This window comes from Drosophila bipectinata, chromosome 3R (genome assembly GCF_030179905.1).
Source record: "Drosophila bipectinata strain 14024-0381.07 chromosome 3R, DbipHiC1v2, whole genome shotgun sequence".
NCBI classification, from domain to species: domain Eukaryota; kingdom Metazoa; phylum Arthropoda; class Insecta; order Diptera; family Drosophilidae; genus Drosophila; species Drosophila bipectinata.
In genome coordinates this window covers 5,769,686-5,791,902 of record NC_091739.1, presented here as the reverse complement: position 1 = coordinate 5,791,902, position 22,217 = coordinate 5,769,686, and the positions used below count along the sequence as shown (strand labels likewise).

General features: G+C 43.0%; 9 protein-coding genes across 9 annotated transcripts in view; 7 read left to right on the top strand and 2 right to left on the bottom strand.

Moving 5' to 3' along the window:
- The window catches only part of mask (multiple ankyrin repeats single KH domain), a 136,082-nt gene that overhangs the window by 41,983 nt on the left and 71,882 nt on the right, over positions 1-22,217 (top strand). The window lies entirely within an intron of this gene.
- Positions 592-3,115, top strand: Orct2 (Organic cation transporter 2). The gene has a single exon (XM_017249782.3). It carries the CDS (start codon positions 1,001-1,003, stop codon positions 2,705-2,707), a length of 1,707 nt encoding a protein of 568 aa, XP_017105271.2. The 5' UTR covers positions 592-1,000; the 3' UTR covers positions 2,708-3,115.
- Orct (Organic cation transporter) lies at positions 4,247-6,444 on the top strand. The gene has a single exon (XM_017249778.3). It carries the CDS (start codon positions 4,610-4,612, stop codon positions 6,260-6,262), a length of 1,653 nt encoding a protein of 550 aa, XP_017105267.2. The 5' UTR covers positions 4,247-4,609; the 3' UTR covers positions 6,263-6,444.
- On the top strand, positions 8,298-10,167 carry shps (sheepish). The gene is made up of 3 exons (XM_017249650.3): positions 8,298-8,773; positions 8,830-9,012; positions 9,226-10,167. Exons 1-3 carry the CDS (start codon positions 8,394-8,396, stop codon positions 10,094-10,096), a joined length of 1,434 nt encoding a protein of 477 aa, XP_017105139.2. The 5' UTR covers positions 8,298-8,393; the 3' UTR covers positions 10,097-10,167.
- LOC108131049 (organic cation transporter protein) lies at positions 12,365-17,026 on the top strand. The gene is made up of 7 exons (XM_017249780.3): positions 12,365-13,265; positions 15,014-15,460; positions 15,523-15,677; positions 15,738-15,906; positions 15,966-16,107; positions 16,198-16,351; positions 16,412-17,026. The coding sequence occupies exons 1-7, from the start codon at positions 13,150-13,152 to the stop codon at positions 16,942-16,944; spliced, it is 1,716 nt and encodes a 571-aa protein (XP_017105269.2). The 5' UTR covers positions 12,365-13,149; the 3' UTR covers positions 16,945-17,026.
- LOC108131050 (elastase-1) lies at positions 17,110-18,536 on the bottom strand. Its single transcript, XM_017249781.3, has 6 exons — positions 18,293-18,536; positions 18,081-18,228; positions 17,911-18,015; positions 17,651-17,769; positions 17,400-17,595; positions 17,110-17,346 (listed from the first exon to the last, which is right to left on the bottom strand). The coding sequence occupies exons 1-6, from the start codon at positions 18,417-18,419 to the stop codon at positions 17,199-17,201; spliced, it is 843 nt and encodes a 280-aa protein (XP_017105270.2). The 5' UTR covers positions 18,420-18,536; the 3' UTR covers positions 17,110-17,198.
- LOC108130954 (golgin subfamily A member 7) lies at positions 18,963-20,764 on the top strand. Its single transcript, XM_017249641.3, has 5 exons — positions 18,963-19,100; positions 19,302-19,473; positions 19,538-19,690; positions 19,751-20,129; positions 20,195-20,764. Exons 2-4 carry the CDS (start codon positions 19,309-19,311, stop codon positions 19,889-19,891), a joined length of 459 nt encoding a protein of 152 aa, XP_017105130.1. The 5' UTR covers positions 18,963-19,100; positions 19,302-19,308; the 3' UTR covers positions 19,892-20,129; positions 20,195-20,764.
- On the top strand, positions 20,879-21,245 carry LOC108130956 (uncharacterized). Its single transcript, XM_017249642.3, has one exon. It carries the CDS (start codon positions 21,003-21,005, stop codon positions 21,225-21,227), a length of 225 nt encoding a protein of 74 aa, XP_017105131.2. The 5' UTR covers positions 20,879-21,002; the 3' UTR covers positions 21,228-21,245.
- On the bottom strand, positions 21,393-22,171 carry Pdf (Pigment-dispersing factor). Its single transcript, XM_017249660.3, has one exon. It carries the CDS (start codon positions 21,909-21,911, stop codon positions 21,615-21,617), a length of 297 nt encoding a protein of 98 aa, XP_017105149.1. The 5' UTR covers positions 21,912-22,171; the 3' UTR covers positions 21,393-21,614.

Genomic DNA, 22,217 nt, shown 5'->3' with positions numbered 1-22,217 from the left:
AAGGTGAAAATCTTTAAAGTATATAGTAGAGCTTCAGGGCATCCAATCTTCGGCTTGGAGAATAGTTGCCTTTTTCAGTTTTTTTGAACATAAATCGTACGACGAGTTGCTTAATTGTTTGTTTGAGCGCGTCTCAATTGAAAGAGAGTTTTTAAACGACTTGAGAGATCGCCTGATTGGCGAAAGTCCAAACGTTTTAATCTCATGCTTCGATTTTCCACTTACGACCCTAAGAATGACCAACTGTCAGCTGTTACCAACAATATGGCTTGTTAGCTTAAGGGTGGCTTTGTCTATTACCAATTTTACACTCACCCACCGATTTCACTCCAAGAACCGAGGAGAGAGCCAAAAGTAATAGGTGCCATTTGAGAGTCGCCTGCAGCCGGCATTTGTTTGTTGTTGTTCTCTCGCGTTTCCCTTCTTTCTTCATTACTTTTTTTTGCGAACATAAACATATCCGAGTATCTGAGAGAGCCCGATATACATCCATGAGATACATATGGTATACAGCGAAAAGGCCATAAGTGTTTGTTGGCCCTGCATTTCCCACTCCCCAGCCCATCAGTCACACGGCTGGCTCAGTTCATTTGAGTTTTGCTGGCCGAATGTGACGCACCGTTCTAGCGCTTTGCGGTTATCCAGTGTCGGTGCCGGTTTTTTTGACTTTTTATCGCCGTGTTCCGCTTCGGCTTGCCTGCTTCCCCTTTAGATATTTTGGCAACACGTGTTGCGCCATAATTACCGCAGCAGAGAACCTTGTGCGTGCGGTCTGAGGTCTGGGGTCTGGGGAGCAAAGTACACGTCATCGGCGCGCGGGGCAGTCCTCTCTCTGGTTCTCGGTTGTCGGCACTCGAGCTGGTCGCCATCACGAGATAGTGCCAAAAAATTTGTGATTCATTAGCCGGCGCGGGCTCCAATACATCGGTCGTTCGAGAAACAGCTGCTCCAAAAGTATCTGTATCTGTTTCTGCAACGCGGCAAAGTATCTGACTTTCAAATGGGCTACGATGAGGCCATTCTCAAGCTGGGCGACTTTGGCCGCTATCAGAAGATCATCTACATCCTCATCTGCCTGACCTCCATTCCAGTGGCATTTCACAAGCTGGCCGGGGTCTTCCTCCTAGCCAAGCCGGATTTCCGTTGTCTTCTGCCCTTTGAGGAGCAGAACGCCACCTACGAACTGCCCCTCCACTTGTGGAACCTATCGTATCCCCAGGGGCAGGTTTGTGAGTACTACGATGTGGAGTATTCACCGGAGTACCTCAACAACAGCGTTCCCAGGAGCAGCAACCAGACGACAGGGTGCTCCCGCTACGTGTACGACCAGAGCAAGTACCTCAACAGCGCCGTCACCGAGTGGAATCTGGTGTGCAAACGTGGCTTCCTGGCCGCCTTCAGTGACTCACTTTTCATGCTTGGCGTGCTCCTCGGAAGTATTGTGTTCGGCCAGCTGAGCGATAAGTACGGACGCAAGCCCATCCTCTTCGCCTCGTTGGTCATTCAAGTCCTGTTTGGAGTTCTCGCCGGAGTGGCGCCGGAGTACATCACCTACACCGCGGCGCGTTTGATGGTGGGGGCCACCACCTCGGGCGTGTTCCTCGTCGCCTACGTCATTGCCATGGAAATGGTCGGTCCCGCCAAGCGCCTGTACGCCGGAATATTCGTGATGATGTTCTTTTCGGTGGGATTTATGTTGACCACTGCGTTTGCTTACTTTGTGCACGACTGGCGGTGGCTTCAGATCGCCCTGACCCTGCCGGGACTTCTCTTCATGTGCTACTATTGGATTATCCCTGAGTCCGCCCGCTGGCTGCTCTCCAAGGGCCGGAAAGAATGCGCCATCGCCAATATGCAGAAGGCGGCCCGCTTCAACAAGGTGGAAATCAGCAATGAGGAGTTGGGCGCACTTCTGGACGAGGGAGAGACCGAAGAGGACAAGGCCAGGCAGAAGCTGGATGATCAGGAGCGGGACGATAGTCCGCCCCCCTCGGTGTGGGATCTCTTCTGTTATCCGAATCTAAGGCGCAAGACGCTGCTCATCTTCCTGGACTGGCTGGTGTGCAGTGGCGTCTACTACGGACTCTCCTGGAACACCAACAATCTCGGAGGCAACGTGCTGGTCAACTTTGTGATATCCGGCGCCGTGGAGATACCAGCCTACATCTTCTTGTTGCTAACCCTCAATCGCTGGGGCAGGCGATCCATACAATGTGGATCTCTGGTCTTGGCGGGACTCAGCCTGTTGGCCACCGTGGTCGTCCCGGAGAAGATGCACACTCTAGTTGTGTGCTGCGCCATGCTGGGAAAACTGGCCATCACAGCCTCCTACGGAACTGTATATATTTTTTCAGCCGAGCAGTTCCCGACGGTGGTCAGAAATGTGGCTCTGGGAGCAGCTTCGATGGTGGCTCGAATTAGTAGCATGCTGGCGCCTTTCCTTAACTACCTGGCCACCATTTGGACACCACTTCCGCTGCTCATCTGCGGATCGCTTTCCCTGGCGGCGGGATTGCTCTCGCTGCTCCTCCCAGAGACGCACAACAAGCCCATGCTGGAGACCATAGCCGACGGGGAGCGTTTTGGCAAGAAGACCAAGGGCGATGTCTATCTGGAAACCGGCCGAGAGCTACGTCCTACACCAGAAACCCAACCACTCAATGAACCAGCCGAAAACGGAACCAAAGCCAATGGCCACAAGTTTTAGGAAGAATCTAAAGGTCTAAGATCACTTGATTTTTTCCTAAAAGAAAAGCTTTGCTGTGGGGCATTTAAGATAGAAGAAGGACCAAGTATTACAAATATCATTTCTGAAATCTCACAATTTACCAAAAACGAAAAAAATAAGACACAAAGACAAAGGAAATGAAGAGTAGAATGAGTAAATAGATCACATTTATATTAGCATTTAGACAGGAAGCAGTGGCCTTGTAAGATGGTACAATTTCAAAGGATTAGGGGTGACTACACCTCCGGGAAATGTCTGGAAAATGATCGCAACGGATATCCCATCCATGACGCTGCATAATGAATTCCTACCTTTACTTCAATTAATTATATTTACAATCATATTCCACTGAAATGTTGAAATAAAATCTATTATATTTCCAGAGAAGAAATCGGTATACCATCCCATTCTGTTTTTATTTCTGTTGACCTTTCTAAACCCGGACGAGCTGTCTGCCGGAATTCGAAACGTGTTTCCGCTGTGTTTACTTTCGGTGTTGCTTCGTTATCAGCTTTGAACAACACGAGACCGACATTAAAGAATTGGATCCGCACTAAATTTCTAATCACGAGATTCGGGCAAATAAAAAGCATGATAACAAAGGGTATAAAAATATAATTTGGCAAGCCAATTATAGAAATATTTGCACTTGGCGACGGTCGAAAATTTGCATATTTCACGTCGATCAGAGCCATCTGAACTTGAACTCATTAGGTGGAAAAGTGGGTCGTCTATTTATAATTCTAGTACATTGTTACACTGCCAACATTAAGTGGTGTTTTGTAGTTCCTATTCGAACGAGCTTGTAAATGTTCGAAGATAACAAACGGATGTTCAGTCAAGAGAAGGCAGTTCCCTGAAAGAGAATATTTTCGATTAGAAGAGTGTTTATTTAATAAATAACAAGGCGTGCATATACAGGGGACATACAATACACAGTTTAGGTCAACATTTTAATAGCAGTTCAGTTGGTTTTTTATAAAACGAGTCTTGCGAAAGCTTAGTTTAAAAATATACGAGTATTATAACTAAACATTTTTAGTAATTTTATTTTCTTAAATAAATTAAAATTTCACTATTTTACAATTTCCCTAGACTGTTTATTATAAGAGAGTGTATGGCTCGATTTCCGTGCAGATAGATTGGCATTTGGAATCAGGCCACTTTTAGCAGACTTTGTAGCTATTATGGTCAGAAATCATCTACTCCTGTTGGCTAATTACTGAACATCGTACGATGTTTGTAGATCTACCAGCTGCCTTTTCTAATCTATGCTACCACATACCCCCTTCCACCCTCCTATTCCCGTTCCATCCCTATTACCTATTTAAGCGGATAGTTGCAGATTGCATTTCCTTTGGCGGATCGGTGATCAATAGATTGGTCGCAGGGTGGAAACAGGCCCAAGCCAGCCGGAGAGCTCTGCTCCAGAGACACATACACTGGCGGCGAAAACGCTCACACAGACGGAGATAAACGCTCACGTTTTGGGGTTCTTCAGAACGAACAGCGACGACTGCTCTTTGGGTTTTAGTCTGAGACTGAAGCACCACCCGAGCGGTTGATCGCGCACTCCGAAATTGTTATCGGAATCGAGTAGCCGAAATTCAGAGATTCGTTTGGATCTGCATCTGGTCGATGCAGGTGGTGGGCGGGGAATTATTAGCCCTGGCTCCGAAATCAACCAGATTTTATTGCAAAATCGGAAACGAGTCCGACTGGGTGCACTAGGCGTATACGCAACGCGCTAATAAGTCGTTCATACGTCACGGAGGCGCGACCATTGAACCAAAGGCCAGTTATCGTACGACACCCGACGGTTGACAACTTCAGTGTGTGACAAAATCAGAAAGTGTGTGAGACACCTGCTAGTCGCAGAAAATGGGCTACGACGACGTCATCACCCACCTGGGTGAATTCGGACGCTATCAGAAGCGTATCTACTACCTACTCTGCCTGCCGGCCATTGTGTGCGCCTTCCACAAGCTGGCAGGGGTGTTCCTGCTAGCCAAGCCGGACTTTCGCTGTGCCCTGCCCTTCGAGGAAAGCAACAGCTCTTACGAGCTGCCCCAGAATCTGTGGAATCTCTCGTACCCCCAGGGCGAGGTGTGCGAGATCTACGATGTGGAGTACAGCGAGGCCTACTTGAACGGCAGCATTCCCAGGAGAACTAACCAGACCAGGAGCTGTTCTGCTTACGTGTACGATCGGAGCAAGTACCTCAATAGTGCCGTCACAGAGTGGGACATGGTTTGCGATCGCAGTCTTTTAAGTGCCACTAGTGACTCGCTTTTCATGCTCGGCGTGCTCCTCGGCAGCTTCATCTTTGGCCAGATGTCCGACAAACTGGGCAGGAAGCCCACCTTCTTCGCCTCCCTGGTGATCCAGCTGATCTTCGGCGTCCTGGCTGCAGTGGCTCCGGAATACTTTAGTTATACTATTTCCCGAATGATTGTGGGTGCCACTACCTCGGGCGTTTTCCTGGTGGCGTATGTGATCGCCCTGGAGATGGTAGGATCTTCCTATCGACTCTTCGCCGGCGTGGCCATGCAAATGTTCTTCTCCGTGGGCTTCATGCTGACTGCTGGGTTTGCGTACTTCATTCACGATTGGCGTTGGCTGCAAATCGCTCTCACCCTTCCGGGACTTCTCTTTCTCTGCTATTATTGGATTGTGCCAGAATCGGCTCGCTGGCTCTTGCTCAAAGGCCGCAAGGACGAGGCCTTTGTTATAATCGAGAAGGCAGCCAAGGAGAATCGAGTGGAGATACCCAACGCGATCTATGAGCAGCTGGTGGAAGAGGTGGCCGAAAAGAAGAAGCAGGACGAGCTGACAGCCTCCCAGCCGGCAGCCACCGTGTTCGATCTCCTGCGGTACCCGAATCTGCGCCGGAAAACCCTGCTCATCTTCTTCGATTGGTTTGTGAACAGCGGTGTCTACTACGGACTCTCCTGGAACACCAACAATCTGGGTGGCAACCAGCTGGTAAACTTTATGATCTCTGGCGCCGTGGAGATACCCGGATATACGCTGCTGCTCTTCACCCTGAACCGTTGGGGTCGTCGGTCCATTTTGTGCGGTACTATGCTGATAGCTGGGGTCAGTCTTCTGGCCACGATCTTTGTGCCCAGCGACATGAACTGGCTGATCATCGCCTGCGCCATGATTGGGAAGCTGACCATCACCTCCTCTTACGGCACCATCTACATCTTCTCGGCGGAGCAGTTCCCGACTGTAGTGAGAAATGTGGGCCTGGGTGCCTCTTCCATGATAGCCCGAGTCGGTGGCATTTTGGCGCCATATCTGAAGCTCCTCGGCGAGATCTGGCGGCCCCTTCCACTGATTATCTGTGGAGCTCTGTCCCTTATCGCCGGACTACTGTCGCTGCTTCTGCCCGAAACTCTAAACCAACCGATGCCAGAGACTATCGAAGATGGCGAGAATTTCGGCAAGAAAACGTCAAAGACCCCACAGTCCACTGAGGAGGGAGTCAACCAGGAACTGCGGGGGATGCTGGATGGAAAATCTAGCTAATGGAAGGCCAGACACAGTCTGGAGACGGATGGAATCAATTGGTTCGCGTCATACGAATTTAATCATTCTGGAAATTTTCATTCCTCCACAAATTCATTCCATTCAAAGCGCGTTCTCAACTTTGTTTACCTTTACAAACAATAAAATAAAATAAATTGAAAATAATAAAATCTAAACGAAAATTGCGTTGTGTTTTGCTTCGAATCAACGAACTTTGCGGGTACAATGTTTATTGAGGAGCTTTCATTCTCTGAGGCGATAATAAGAAATTAGGTCTAAACGGTCGACGCTTGATAAGGAAACGTAATTTAATCATTTTGAGTGCAAGCTCCGGTTGCATTTGCTCAGATAGTCAGTCTGTGCACCATATGTTTCCTATCTCAACTTTGTTCCAATTATAGTTAACTAGAGTATAATAGTCTTGTCATTTTTTTAAAGATAATGGAGACTACGATTGCCAATGTCATCGATAAGAAGTTTGAACTAAGATACCAGATGTCATATGGCAACAGTCTTGACTCGCTTAAATTAAATGGAGTGTATGTATTTATTTAAAAAAGTAAAGCTTGCACAAGCTGTTGACGATCCAAGATCAACACAACCGAAAAAGAGGGTTTGGCTTTCCCAGAGTAAATGTTTCTTTTATTGGTAAAGTGTATAGGTGTTTCACAATGCATCTTAAGAAAACATATAAATATAACAACAATAATACAATATAAACCTTAGCCTAGACTACACATGCAATGTTCTTGGAATCGCAATATTTTTATTAAAAAAATCATGTATGCAATATGAGGAACCTATTAATGGGTTTCATAAGTGTTCTTATCAGAAAGATAAAGTTTTTAATCTTCTACATAATGTGATTTGATTTTGTTGGAATTGATTGATGGTTTTGGGTGAAAATACTTGCAAATGATACAAAATGTATTAATTGATGCGTTAAAAGTAAAATTCAGGTTTACAAAAAAAGATTTTATTACCAGAAGACACAAGCTACTGATGAAAAAATGATTTAATGATTTTTTTATTTAAATAATTTATTTATTATAAATTCATATAGTGACATTTTTCAAATAATAACAATTTGCTTAAACCAGCAAGCTCTGTGAAGTTAGCTCTGACTTGTTGGACTTTTTCTCAAGGTTTTTATACTTTTATTGATAATTCCATTTAAAAGAACTAGTTATAACATTAAGGTCCCATTTGAACCACCAAATCGACGTCATGCGTTTCAAAAAAAGTTGGAATTATTGTTCTTGCTAGATTATAACGAGTTGTAGAGCTCCTTCATACAAACTTTTTGTCTCCGACCAATATTTGAAAAGTTATTCGTCGACATGGCTAAACATGGCTAAACATGGAAACATAAACATGTTTGTTAACTTTACAGAGACATGTACGAATAAAACTTTCTGCCCAAAAGTAGGCAACTTAAAAATTGCTTTAGTGGGAGTATTCGCAGTAGTTTTATTGGGATGCTTTGTTCTCTTTAGCAATTTAATTTTAACATTACTTTCAATCAGTGCTTATTTTTTAATAAATTAACCAAGTTTATGCTGTATAAAAATGCTGTATTAAACGAAAATTAGTTTATAGCCAAGTTTTTCATTTAATGCTTTTATTAAATCAATTACGCGGAACAAGCTTGATCCAAAACCCGCTTTTGCGTAACATTTGGAATACACTGCCGGAGAGCAATTGGATTGCAGGATTTTTTGGCAGGGACGAAGTGATAGTTCTTAAAAAAGAAGTTAGTTCTTCTTATTCCCTAGTTCTTAGTTTAAGTGAATAAAACTAAATATTGATTAAAAATATTTTTGAAAATAATTTTAGGTAGATCCCAATGAAGATGTTAAGCAACATCATTATGTGCTTTTTGGTTTCAAAACGAAACGAAAAATTTCAGATTTGTTGGATAATAAAATAGGACTTTAATTTTAAATTTAATTTCCTTCAAATAACCAGAAAAGCATGCTATAAATTATGTTCTCTCTCTGAATGTGTGGCTCTCAAACTGTGTTATTCACGTCAAACTATTATCAAGAAAAATGTAATTTTTTGTTTAAATATTTGATAAAATGTTTAAAAAAATTGTTCAATTTCAATACGGCTTAGAATTTAGGCTCAAATGGATCTGCCCTTTGGTACTCAGACTCCTGAATTGGATGTCCTTATTGTAGGAGCCGGGCTGTCAGGCCTGACCTCGGCTGTAAAGATCCTGGCCAAGGAGAGCTCCTTAAGGCTCCGGATTATCGAGAGTAACGAAACTCTTGGCGGTCAGCTGGGCGAAAACGGCGTTCGATTCATTGACAGCGAACAGCAGGACATGTTGTCCTTTCTAAATCTCGTCCATTTGAATCCTCGCAAGCGAAGGAGCGATAGCGGTGGATTGAAAAGGTGTTGGGATCTAGATCGTGGAATAACTTCCCTGCCTGCCAAATTTGAGCTCAATAGATACATCAATATGTTGGAGTTGCGAATGTCCAAATTTCGCTCGAAACGTTTTAGGTAGGATCTCGAATCTTCTTCCAATCTGTTAACTTTTATAATTTAAATATTTTTAGTCTACGAGAACGAGTGGGTAATATGGAGCATCATATTTGCCAACATTTGTATTTCGGAAAGTCTCGGAATTTTATGCTTAACCTCGTAGAAATTGTTTGCGGTGCACCAGCCAGCGAGGTGGACTACGATGTCTTCATGTCGATTTGCAGCTCCTGTGGAGGTCTTAATATGTTGATTGATTAGTAAGTACTTCAGATTCTAGACCATATTTCATTCAACAATTCCTCCTATATTTTGACCTGAAACCATTTTTTTATTGTATTTGCGAACAATGCCCTAGAAACACCTTTGGGTGAGAAAATTATGGCATTTATTCTTGATTTACTAGGTATTTTTAAAAATATGCAACAAAACGAAGTTAAATATATTACTATTATAACAGATTTCTCCCTTAGCTATTGTGACTATCCAAGCAGTTTCTTTGAGGTCTCTACTCATCAGCTGATCCAAAGTATTATGGATAAGATGCACTTTACTGGAATTACTTTGAACTGCAAGGCAGTGAAGCTTGAGCACTTTAAGAACTATGTCCAGGTGACGGACGACGAGGGATACAAGTTTACAGCGGAGGCTGTAATCCTGGCCATACCCTGGAACAAAGTGCAGAAGTTAGAGTTTGTGCCGCCTATACCGAAGGCGTTTCAGCCGCCTCCTGCCTCGAAAGGACGAAAAAAACCCCATCGAGTGATAAGCCAATTTCATTTGGGCTATGGGAAGTCCTTTTGGGCGGATCGGGGGTACTCGGGCAACTTCCTCAACTCGGATCCCATGGTCAGCGGCCACGAAAGTCAGATGTCCACCCTCTGTGGCTACATGCTGCACTCTCCCGAAGAGCAGGATGAAGCCCTGGAGACGGTGATCGATCTGCTGGCCAAGGAATTTGGGGAGGAGATGCGCAGGCCGTTGGAGTGCCACTGCTTCGCGGAAGAGTTGAATGAGGCGTTGCATAAGCCGCAAATCAAGCCCTGGCACCGCATCATCTGGTCCAGTTCCTCGGCGGTCGGCACCAGCTATCGCAGTCTAATGGGCGGAGCGGTGCAGAGTGGTGTCCGGGCGGCTGTAAACGCACTTTTTGTGGTGCGGCCGCAGGTGGTAAGCTGGAAGGACATGCTCGACGATCGAGAAAAGGGGTCCAGTGAAAGAGAGTCCGCTGGAAGACTTACGGGTCTTTTCAGTCGCCTGAATCTCTACAACGTCACCTTCTACAGCTGTTTTGTACTCGGACTCATCTGGCTACTAAACTTTGGCTACTCACGAGCTACTTAAGTACCTTCCCCTAAGGACACCCCCCGATTGTGTATCTTTTGAAATTAAAGTGTTGGTTTTTATGCACAGAATCGACATGGTGACCTTGTCTGAGGATTAGTACTAGTGGCAGGCTTAGTCTGGGCTGAGGTCGAATGCTCATTGAATTTTCTGAGTTTAGCAACGCCTAGAATACTTACGAATTTATGCACAATTCTCAGTTAATTTCGTGGGCAATCATTCACTTAAGGTTCGCCAACGCCAAATGGGACACTTAAATTGAGCTGTCTTTGTAAAAATGAATTATCGTTCAAAGGTTTCCATAGTCTGTGGAGCAAGATACTTTTATAAAATGTTTAAAAAAGCCGACTTAAATCTTTCTTTCTTCATAGAAGTACTTTAAACAATTATGCAAATGAATTTTATTATTAGATTGGTGCTTGTTGGGGCGTCCAATTGATTGACGTTGTGGGTGGAAAGTGAAAGCGCTTAGAAAAGATAATCTAAATGTAATATATACCCATTAATAGCTTCACGTGCGTTTTCGAAACAATGGCAAGAAACGGAAAATAAAAGCCAGGAACCCAACCCATTTCAACGACAGTCGGATTGTCAATGGAAAGTCACGCCCATGTGCATCACAACATGCGAGTCAGGTTAACAGCATACAGGCCTAATTACGCTTAAAGTCTATACAAAAACCGTTAGTACGGAGAATTTCACAGATGCGGGTTTAATAGACGGAATAGAATGCGCATTCTACAGAGACAGGAAGATTGCATGCCTGGGAACTGAATACGGAATTAATTGAAATTAGAATAGGCTAAAAAAAGAATATCATAATTGGAATATGGGGAATTGAATTCCCAGCCATCGCCCCACCCACCCTTCAATGTCAATCTCTATTTTTCACCGCAGGGTTACTGGTTACGATATCTCTCGGATTGCGCCTATTGACGTCGATTGATTCATTGAGTTCAATTGGTCTTAGCCAGAGTTGAGGACTCTCGATGTTTCGCTGATAAGGGAGGTTAACCTTAATTGGATCAGCAGGTAAGGTCACTGCGTAGAAATCTGGTTCTGTTCAGGCAGATTTCTAGTTCAAGTTTGTTTCAATCTGCTCAGATTCTAAACCCTATTCCTAGATTCATTCATAAACAAGTGGTGGCCGAAGAGAGAAGCGAAAATTATGAGGCAGCAGATTTTTCAATATACTGTCTATGCGAAATTCCCATTCAGAAAATGTTCTCTCTTAATTTTTTCAACAGACTTGAACAGAACAAAAATGTAAACAATACTCGGATATCAGCTAGCCAAGGGGGAACGTTGTAATGAAATTCAGAGACAACCGAATTTAATGGCCCGCCAATGTAAATCAAAAGGTTCGGATATTCTCAGACAGACACTGGCGAGTGTAATGGAAGGGATTGAGTTGGAAATGGGCATAGCCATATGTTCGAGTACTCATTGAAATGTGTTCTTGCTGTTTGACGCATTTATAATAAGGAGGCGACCGAGCGAGAAGCCTAAAAATATTTACTATATACTCTGCAATGTCTAATGCGCACATCTTAGGGTATTAATGCATTTCAATAAAAAACGTAAAAAAATTAGCATGTTTATTTATATCAGGAAAATAAATTACTTGGAAAATATGAAAGATTTTTAAAGAATTTTCCAGATAAATATAAATGTGCCTAATACAATAAAATATACATAATTGTAGGTGAAGCAATAAACTATTAAGCCAGAATAGCAAAAATAACTTAATAAATAATTTCTGTTAGTCCCAAACAGGAAGCTAACAATCTGAAATTAACTATCTGAAATTTTAACCAGAATCGCTTTGCTGATAATAACCCAAATCGCACATTTATTCGGTAATTGTTCCGTATTCAAATGATCCATTTAGTTCAAGTATGCTCGCTCGTCAAACTAGAGTGTTCGCTTTTTTTTGACATTCGCAAAGAATCTCTCTTAGAGCGTTCTATGACTGTATTTAATTTTTATTTATTTTTTTTAAATATTTTGTTAATGCTTGCACTCACATCCAACAAAAAATAAAAGACAACATAAATATATTCGAGTAAATGGATCGGGAGGAGCCGAACGATGCCGATCGCCGAGGGGAATATCGCGGGCGATGGGGCTGAGGCACTGACCGAGTGCTATGTTAGTACCTCCAACCCCCAAGCTCCACGCCTCTGCCTCTGGCCCGGCCCTTCCCCTTCCCCGTCCCCTCCCCGGAACGCTGGTGAGACGTACAAAACGCTGCGATCGGCCTCCCGTGGGCTTAGTTTGTGAGACGCTTCCGAAGCGGCAAGTAGTTGATAGCAACATCGGCGGATCGCAACAAAAAACACAACTGCACGCGTTGCACCAAAAAACAGAATAAAAGTATAAATATTCAAAATAAAAAAAGAACCACGACGCAAGGGAGAGTCCCCCCAAAAATATTTCATTTCATTTTCATGTTTGTTTCGACTTGAGAACAATTTTTGTCTCGAAAACAACAACCCAACAAAATAAAGGAAAATAAAACGTGTGGCGCGGCATTTCAAACCGAAGAGCTCCCATGTGCTGCATTAACAATTGACAAAACATAAACAGCCAGTCCGTAAAATAGAACAATAGATAAATACCCCAAACCCAACAGAAAACAGCCAACAGGCAAAGAGGCAAAGAGGCCGAAAAAAGAAATTATAAATAAATAAATTGAAAATATTACAGGCTACAGTCGATCGGCACTGGGCTAAGTGAAAGTAAAAACCTAGGCGCCTGGCCTTATCTTTCCCCCTGTAGTGTCGGAACCTTTGCGGAGTGAATGCACTCATAGAATTCATTTAATAACCTAAGCCTGATCTAAATACAAATCCAAAAAAGTTGTTTTTTTTGGCGAGCAATATAAATAGACTACAAAATCAAAAGCAAAGGAATCCAAGTTCAGTGCCGAAAAACAATCTACAAGATACGAGTGCGTTTGCGTTTGCGTGGGGTCGCTCGTCTGTCTCAGAGAAAAAGAACGATCTTTTGGCCAAATACCCGAAAGTATCTGTGATATTGCATTTTTCAAAATGACCAAGTCGAAGGACAATCCGGAGAAGAGCCGCGAGCTCATCAGCGAGGAGAACATGAAGGATCTGCTCACCAAGCAGCTGGAAGTTGTGGGCAGTGGTGGTGCATTTGTTTGGTAAGCTGGATGAGGATGAATATTAAATAACAAAAAAAGGACTATATAATTTACGTACCTATATAGATTGTTTTTATATAAGTATTAAAAAAGCATCTTAATTTAATATAATTTAACATGAAATTGTGAAAATGTTATCTGTAATGATTTTTTATAACAAATATGGGCAGTTATCTGAAGTAGTTTACTTTTAATGTTGATAATTTTTGTATAGAATAATTTATCTGAAACATCTTGAAACATCTGTCACATTTTTTAAGAAGAAGGGGTTAGCTTTACTTGGAACTTTTTTTGTTTTAATTTTATTAATATGTATGATGGGTATCGTATCATAAAAGTAATAAAAAGGTATTTCTATTAGGTTTGCTCCACAAATTGTACCCCAAATATTATTAAAGCCACTTAACTGGCCCGAGAAGATTTCATTGAGGTTCTGATGAGCTGTCTAGCCAATTTGGTCATTGGGAATTGACGGTATCACATTTCTACCACAATTTGGCTACAAGTAGAGGAAGCAACTTTTTAGCTCGGTCAACGAGAATCGTGTTCCACTTGACCCACTTCATTTTGAATGCATATTGCGCTTTTAAAGGTTGAGTTTTTAGAATCAGCTGACATTAGTCAGGGTGGTGCACTTTTCTAGCCGTGATTCAGTTAGAACCGTTCTAATTGCTTTCGCGCCTGATCGATAGCCTGGGTGCTGTAAAGTGGGGCTCGTGATTTTTCCGAGTCTCCTCCAAGCCACGAAGCTAACATTAAAGTTCAACTAATTATCAGTTTAGTATTCATTTTAGTTAATGTAGTCACTCTGACTTGTGGAAGGGTTTAGGGTACGTGCTGCTTCCTGTAATAAATTTTAGACCCACTGGGTAGTAGAATCACCCAACTGGCGTCTCCGATCGGAGGGCAATGGTCAGAGCGTGAGCGATCACTCGGAATCCGATTTAAATATAGAATGGAAATCTGGGCATATCAGTGCCCACAGAAGTCCGTATAAATTTCCATACCCAATCGCTTTTGATAAGGCACTTGTGAATCGGAATCTGGCGATCGAGTGTTAGCGGATCGTGAATCTATAGTCCGGTTTCGAAACCCCGATTCAGATGGAATCGAGCAATAGATGTTACGGAAAGCACTATTAACGATAAGAACCTACTTTTTAGAATAGAGGACAATTGCACTAAAAGTCATTCAACTGGGTTATTGAGTCACTGTTGGGAGTCCTCGAAATTTTAGCACACATGTGCTGTATACCTTCCCTCATTACCTTTTGAATTTCGATTATCTTCGCGGAACTGTTGTACGTGTTTGGTGGGTGGGGGAGTCACGTGAAAATAAATCGGATATGTAAATATTGCGCATTGCGTTCCGGTTGCCCGATTTGTTTAATGATTAACGACGCCATATGCTCTGGCGAATCTTTAACTGCCATTTAGTGATTATGCGAGCAGCATACATAACTCTCCCCGAAAGTGTCGCCCCGCAACCTTCGCACATTCGGTGTTTTGTTTTTACGCCAATGTTTTGATCGGTGTTATTATTTGCATTCCACAAAGCAGTTAGTCAAGCGGTGTCAATGTGCGAACGATTGGAGTTACGTGCTGTAAACAATCCGCCGGATACGAGATCCGCGATATGACAGATACTGTAGCAAAGTATCTGCGAAAACAAAAACCCAATTAGCAGCAAGTTATATTACCTTAAAGGGCCTTTCAATAATCTAAAACGTATCTGTTATCTGTTTCTAGGGCCATTTTCTTCCTGTGTGTGACCCCCAACATTCTCAACGGATTCCACGTGTCCTCGTACACACTGCTGGGTCACCTGCCCGACGATCAGTGGTGCGATATTCCCGATCTTCAGTCCACCACTTGGACCTTGGCTCAGAAACGAGAAATCTCATCCAAGGGCCTGGATTCGGGAGGATGTACAGTATGGGACTGGAATTATCAGCAGCTGGCCCAGATGTCCTACGAGGCTGCTATGAACTATACCCTCCATCTGTCGGAATTCGGCAAGCCAGCCGAGGTTTCCTGCAAGGTCAAGGGCCAATATGAATACGCCAATCCAGAGACCACGTTCGTTTCCGACTGGGACCTCACCTGTGAGAGGAGCATTCAGCGAACTTCTGCCCAGGTTTCGATATCTTTGGGCAAGTTCTCCGGCTCCTTCTCGTTTGGCATCCTAGCGGATAAGTGAGTTTATTGAAGAATAACTCTGAGAAGAGTTACGTTATAGATTTAATTTTTCTTCGCAGATTTGGCCGTAAAACTTCATTTACCTTTGGTGCAGTTTTCTTCGTTGTAGGCAGTTTCTTCTGCACATTCTCGCCTTGGTATAGTCTTTTCCTGGCTGGACGTTTTGCTTTGGGAGCAGCCTCTTCTGGACTTTTCTATCCTGCATTTACCATGAGTAAGTTCCCAAACTAGTTTGCTTTTCATTCAAAAAACTATAATAATTTCTCAATCATAGTCGTGGAAAACATATGTCTGAAGCATCGGTCATGGATGTCTATAGCTTTTTCTGCCTCCTACCCCGTTGGCATGATTATCCTGGCAATTATGGGCTATCTTATCCAACCATGGCGACATCTGCAACTAGCCTTGACCATTCCTTCCCTGCTTCTCATTCTGAATTGCTAGTGAGTTGTGAAATAATATCATTACAATTTCAAAGTTAAAATAAAAAATTTCTCTGCAGCTTGATGAATGAATCACCCCGATGGCTGATCACCAACCAAAGATACGATCGCGTCTACAAGATCCTCTTCAGACAGCCAAGCCACTACGAAATTAAACCCGCCATTGCAGCCTCCGCTCCCGTCGTCACCGATAAGAAGTCGGTGAGTGCAAAGTTCTTCGAATGCATACATATATATTCTTTGATGTCTAGTTGCCGCGCTGAATTTGTATAATATATTTTACCATTGCAGTTGGAGCCAGAAGTAAGCTTCTCGCTGGTCGACAAACTCAAGAATGGTCCTCTGAAGTCTATAATTGAGTTGTATGCGAATCCTAATGTCAGAAAACTGATCTTCACGTCGTACTTCATGTTCTGTGTGACTTCGTTGAGTTATTATGTGACGGGTATGAAAACCTTTTTAGTTTTTATGAATCATTTGATTTATAAATGATTTTATCTTACAGCTCTGAATGCCGCCAATCTAAACGTCTCTAGATATCTGTACATCATAGCTACGGGTCTGGTGGACATACCCTCTTACCTGGTGCCTGTGATTATGCTTCGTTATACAGGACGTCGCATTACCACCATGTTCCTGTTTCTGTGGACTGGTGTGTCCCTGCTTTTGGTGCTCTCCGTTCCCGCTGGCAGCACCACATGGATCGTGGCCTTCGCCATGCTGGGTCGCTTCGGCATTAGTGCCACCTACTCGGTGGTCACCCTCTACACCGCAGAGCTCTATCCCACCCAGATACGTAACTCTGCGCTGGGCACCTGCTCCACATTCGCCCACGTGGGCTCCATATCGGCGCCGTATGTGGTCGATGTTCTGGGCGCCCTCGGATGGTACATTCCAACAACGATCTGCGGCTGCTGCGTTCTAGTAGCTGGCCTGCTGACCCTCACGCTGCCGGAGACCGGGACGGGCAAGTTGTCCGACAATGTCGAGGACACTGGGGCGGCCCCCAAAACCACTGAGCAGCCGGAGAAGCAGTGATCACAGCAGACTGTCTCGCATTGTAGGTTAAGTGATGTTTTCTCAATTGGATTTCCGACTGGGAAAATGTTTTATATAGTAAGTCTAGCCTAAAATAAATCTTCTCTAGACATAGGATAACCTTCAGTACTCTAGCCTAAGCATTGTTTTAGTCCTTGCTATTCCTGCATTGTTTAAGTATATATATATTCGTAACTGTTTTTTGTTTGATAACGTATAATAAATTCAACTACGTATACGTGATCCCCAGAGATCTAGGATTGCAAAAGCAGTTGTACCCAATCGTAGTATGGCCGGGTAACCGTGTAAATGCTGGGCATACCCTGAATACCACAAGTAAGTCCATGAGAAACAAGGCCGTAGATATAGTCTTGGCCGCCATAAGGACAAATCAAGGGTCCTCTGAAATTCAAATTTTTTAAAGGGTGATTATGTTTTTATAGTCACTGACTCACCCTGAATCGCCTTGGCAAGAATCCTGGTTGTTGCCTAAAGCACACACTGTATTCGCTCCATTCTGCGGGGCCCAAACATGGCCAATGATCTGTCTACATTTTTGATTGGTAATAACCTGAACTTCAGCTTCAAAAAGATTCTTCTGCGAAGGACCAGCGTGTTGGGTGGCTCCATAGCCAATGATTCGACAGGATTCTAAAAAGTTTTATTTGTAATATAGTGTTTAAGGTCTTTTACTTTATGGAAATACCATTTCGATCTGGTTTCATGCCTTGGGGTGGCAGCTGAGCAAATTGAAGATCAGGGCTTAAGGCACTCCTATACCGTTGTCTCATGTAAAGCAAGACTATATCATTCCGGAAGTTTGAACTGAAAAGTTAAGTTTAAAGGTTTTCATAAAATAAGAATTATTTTTTTGTCATTGAACTCTATTGGAGCCAACTTTTCTGCCCCTAATTTACTCTCTGATTGGAGGAGGGATTATTAAACTTGACTCAACTGATTACTCACGGCTGGAAGTAAATATACTCCGCGCTTTCCAGACCATATGGTTCGAGCTGAGAAATGTTTTCAATGTTCTCATAGCCAATAAACGCAGCGATATTGTGAATATTTCTAAAAATAGAAAGAAAGCAGTATTAGACAGATATTAGATAATCCTCTAAAAGCTCCAGACTTACTTCTTCCAGATGCAATGAGCGGCGGACAGTATCCAGCGATCGCTAATCAAGCTGCCACCACAAAAGTGCCGGTAAGACAGTCCTTCAGTCGCATTTCTCCAAAGGATATCCTGCAGAGAGACCATAAACGGGTATTTGCTTATGCTACCTGTAAGTAGAGTTAAGTTGATTTCAATTAAAAGTCGAGGAGATCAAAATCAATCAGATACTGCCCACGGTTGATACAATCCTGCCACCGACAATAGGAACCGCTTGACCCGAATCGAATCCTGCCCAGACAAGGAAGTTTAGGAGGAATAGAAGCCACCACCGAGGGCTGAGATCTAAAGCAGCCTTCATGGTTGAGCTTTGGATTAACACTGCGATAAGACCGTCAGCAGGGAGTTAATAGAGAAAAAGTTACTAAACAAATACACGTATAAAGAAGCATTCTCAGGCCAAGCTGTGCAAATATTTCCAACTCCACTGCGTTGGTAAATTGTTTTCAAATCTCAACGCGCCGGCGTCAGTAAGACATACACACATACGTGAACTATTTCGTAAAATATACGTAAATAATTCATGCAATGTTGCTAACTTCTAAAATAGTCTATTATTTTTGAAATGATCTTAATTCAATAAAAAGTAACGTATTTAGCAACTTTTTTTTAACTGTATGGCAACTCTGTAAGATTAGTATGTAGAATAATAAATACCAGTATTTCTACACTCCATCCCAATATTGTCCTGCCTCTATTTAAATTAGTTTATCCTTTTTATAATTTTTTATTTAATCCTATTAAATAAAAATGCATTATTAAATATAAATATAATATTTTTATAACGGTTTCTTTTGTATTGTTCCTTAGTACTACTGCATTTTTTTTGCTGTATTTCTTTAGATTCTGGCGCGGTCACACTGGTGAAAACCTGAAGATTAAGATTGCAAACATTTTGTCTTTTATATTAATTTAAAGCCATCTGGGAGCAACTGCAGCCAATTTTGTGCCTTTCAAGGATCACCGAACTCAAGCTAATCACGTAAGTAACAAAGTAGGCAAAGCCAAAGGGTCGCAACCCTGAAATCTCAGGTGAAACCCTGAGCTGCTGGAAAAGGCAAGGCCAGCTGCCCATTTGGGAGGTTGGGAGAACACTCAACTCCTGTGTCAAGATGATTGCCCTCAACCAATTGCATCGTGCTCTGCAGAGCGAGGCCATTTATGCGGCAATTCGATTTTTCAGAGAAACCATGTCCCAGGGCGGCGGTGGAGGTACACCAGCGGGCGGTAATCCCACAGCGCTCCAGGGCGCTGGCGGGGGCGTGGTCTTCAGCAAGGTCTTCATCCAGCGCGACTATAGCGAGGGCACTTCGGTTAAGTTTCACACGCGGCTTCCCACAGAACTGGAGGGTATGGTATGTATCTGAACTTTGCCTTTCAGCGTAATCAGCTTTACCCATTGTTTGATTTGTATCACAGATTGAGCGACATGTCTTCGAAAGCACTATCAACAGGCTGAATGAATTTTATGCTGAAGCCGAGGAGGGATCCTGCGGCACCTACTGCGAGGGCTGTATTGGCTGCATTACGGCATACTTGATCTACATGTGCTCCGAAACGCACTATGAAAAGGTGCGTCATCCCCAATTAATATCATAGAAGCTAATTAAATTAACGGAGTTTTTTCCTTAGACCCTTCGTAAGATATCGAAATTCGTGGCTTCCCAAAACGAACGCATTTACAATCCCAAGGGCCTGCAATTGATTGATCCCACTTTCCGAGGCCTGCGCGTTATAGAGATTACAATATTCGATCGTCCGGGGCGAACGTGACTCCCGCTTTCTCATTCCGCCAACGAGTTCTTCATGTGAGATGATCAACCAGCCACAGTCGCATCAAGAGGAGGAAGGAAGTTAGTAGAATGAAGGAGGGGTCCGTTTTAGCAATTCAGCAATCAAGCAAAAGTCAGCGCCATTGTGTGTGTTTCCAAAAAAAAGTTAAAAAAAAAGAAGATTAACTAAATACCCAGCTGTGGAATCAGCTAAAGCTTTATAACCTTTAATAATATATGTGAGTAGATCCAAATAACCGTTTTCTTCGCAAAAATAACTCAAATTCTTTGTTCTTTCTTGCAGCTTGGCTTTGGGCATGCGACTTAGTCACGGGCGTGCTGGGAGTCCGCCTCTGCTGCAGCCACATACGATATAGATATGATAGATTAACCGTTAATGATTAGCCAAGGCAGGGTAATGGCCAGCGTTAGTTAGTATTTATGCTTAGTCTTGTAAGTGAAAAGCTACCGAAACTGCATTTTGAGCCGAAGCATGCATCAACATATACCCACATTCGCATATGTTACCATTGTTCTACTTATCAGCCCCGAAAAGGCCAGCGAGAATTGATTGTTTTATAATTGATTAAATATTGTATACACCTTGATTGTAGTAATTACTAATAATTCGCATGTAAAACGTTTCATTTTCAATGGCATCGCATATGTATGAGTACATACGATAATATAGCTTAATCAGACAAAACATACGCATAACGTTTTCTACACCAGACTCTTACCGATTATATCAAACAGCGCCAAATGAACTTACACATAAACAAGTGAAGAATTGTTCGATTTTACGATAAATCAGCAACGTTGATTAACATAGTTGTATATCTTATAAGGAAAATATATATTGCCGTCATATTAACGTGCCTACAACTGTTTTTTTTTGGATGGTAAACACTATACGATAGAGTAAATATGTGCGTTTAAAAAAGAACCGCAAATCTGCTTTGCAAAATTAGAATTGCGGATTTCCATTGTTCATCTTTTATTTACTTTTGATGTATGGTTTTGTTTTGCTATCAAGTTCAGGGTGCTTTGGACTATAAAAAGGCATCTGACAGTCTGGAAAAATACAGTCGCTTTTGTTTCACAGACCCACAATGAAGCTAACGATCTATTTATTGGCCGTGGTCCTTTTCGCTGGATTCCTGGCTCTTCCGTCGGCATCGGCTCAAAACTCAACTGACACCTCAAACACCACGACTACCACCACCACAACCACGACCACGACTGCCGCACCAAGCACTGTGCACAGGAAGCGCATAACCCTCAAGAATGTGCACTACAAAGTTGTTCGAAGGATTAAAGTCAAAAAGAGTGGTTAAAAACAGAGTCAAATAAAAGGGATATACAAAAATAAAATGTATTAAATTGGTTTATTCCGGGGGCTGTTCAACAGATATATAAAAGTGGCCGAACTTTTGTGCTTTGGGATACCTACTTTACGATATTCTTTTGTAAAAAAAAAGATTCTCCCATTAATCTGATTTAATTAAACTAGCGATTCGTATATTTTTCTATAGAACTTTCAAAGCAACAAATGTATATGCGGTCTTTACTCTCATTTACAAGACTATTCCAACTCATTCCTGCGGATTTTCAATTTTCTTTCTCACGAAATAATTATAACGTAAAATAATAAATTCCATATCCAGGTTCCAAGGTTCCAAAGTGGGTCACACCAATGCAGTCGTACTCCAGTGCCATTATCCCTACTTTCCGGCATCGTTCATATTCTTGGGCAAACTCAACAGCGAATTGATGAGTTCGGAATTGCGTTTCCTGATGGGCATGGGTCCGTTTAGGGAGTTCTCCAGGATTAAAGGATACCGACAGAGAGTTGCCACCTGTCCGGGGGTGAACTGACCCACATTGTTGAACCAGTCCAGTAGATCCCGGTTGTATTCCTTGCGCACATAACGCTCCTCATCCGGCAAAGCCAGGGCCAGACCGCAACGGGTGCAAATGGCCAACAGGAGAAGGACCAGGGTGAAGGTGCAGCGAGCCATTTGCTTGCAGAGCAAAGACGAGCAGAAGTCTTTCGAAGGAATCGCAACGGAGCACAGGACACCTGCAGTAGGGGACTTGCGAATGAACGATATTCGGGATAATCTGCCACTTATATAGGACCTCGGGGTCGGTCCACTTAGGTAAGCCGCAGCGGGAGACCGCTCAACCACGCAACCCAATAGCGTCAGTCTCGATGTCGGCCGCAGGACCAATATATGTCACCGGCAGTCCTCAAATGGTCCTTCCGCCCAGGCAAATAAGCAGCGGAATCGTGTTGGAGTCGAGTTGGAGCCAAGCAAATATTT

Bases quoted from the DNA above. Each gene is read 5' to 3' on its own strand.
- LOC108131050 (XM_017249781.3), bottom strand. From the start codon at position 18,419: ATGAAGGCTGCTTTAGATCTCAGCCCTCGGTGGTGGCTTCTATTCCTC. The intron at 18,016-18,080 runs GTAAGTCTGGAG...TTCTATTTTTAG, and splicing joins GCTCATTGCATCTGGAAGAA to AAATATTCACAATATCGCTG. The intron at 17,596-17,650 runs GTATTTCCATAA...AAAACTTTTTAG, and splicing joins CATGAAACCAGATCGAAATG to AATCCTGTCGAATCATTGGC.
- Pdf (XM_017249660.3), bottom strand. From the start codon at position 21,911: ATGGCTCGCTGCACCTTCACCCTGGTCCTTCTCCTGTTGGCCATTTGC.
- LOC108131049 (XM_017249780.3), top strand. From the start codon at position 13,150: ATGACCAAGTCGAAGGACAATCCGGAGAAGAGCCGCGAGCTCATCAGC. The intron at 15,461-15,522 runs GTGAGTTTATTG...TTTTCTTCGCAG, and splicing joins TTTGGCATCCTAGCGGATAA to ATTTGGCCGTAAAACTTCAT. The intron at 16,108-16,197 runs GTGAGTGCAAAG...TTACCATTGCAG, and splicing joins TCGTCACCGATAAGAAGTCG to TTGGAGCCAGAAGTAAGCTT.
- shps (XM_017249650.3), top strand. From the start codon at position 8,394: ATGGATCTGCCCTTTGGTACTCAGACTCCTGAATTGGATGTCCTTATT. The intron at 8,774-8,829 runs GTAGGATCTCGA...AAATATTTTTAG, and splicing joins TTTCGCTCGAAACGTTTTAG to TCTACGAGAACGAGTGGGTA. The intron at 9,013-9,225 runs GTAAGTACTTCA...TTTCTCCCTTAG, and splicing joins CTTAATATGTTGATTGATTA to CTATTGTGACTATCCAAGCA.
- LOC108130954 (XM_017249641.3), top strand. From the start codon at position 19,309: ATGTCCCAGGGCGGCGGTGGAGGTACACCAGCGGGCGGTAATCCCACA. The intron at 19,474-19,537 runs GTATGTATCTGA...TTTGTATCACAG, and splicing joins CCACAGAACTGGAGGGTATG to ATTGAGCGACATGTCTTCGA. The intron at 19,691-19,750 runs GTGCGTCATCCC...TTTTTTCCTTAG, and splicing joins CCGAAACGCACTATGAAAAG to ACCCTTCGTAAGATATCGAA.
- LOC108130956 (XM_017249642.3), top strand. From the start codon at position 21,003: ATGAAGCTAACGATCTATTTATTGGCCGTGGTCCTTTTCGCTGGATTC.
- Orct (XM_017249778.3), top strand. From the start codon at position 4,610: ATGGGCTACGACGACGTCATCACCCACCTGGGTGAATTCGGACGCTAT.
- Orct2 (XM_017249782.3), top strand. From the start codon at position 1,001: ATGGGCTACGATGAGGCCATTCTCAAGCTGGGCGACTTTGGCCGCTAT.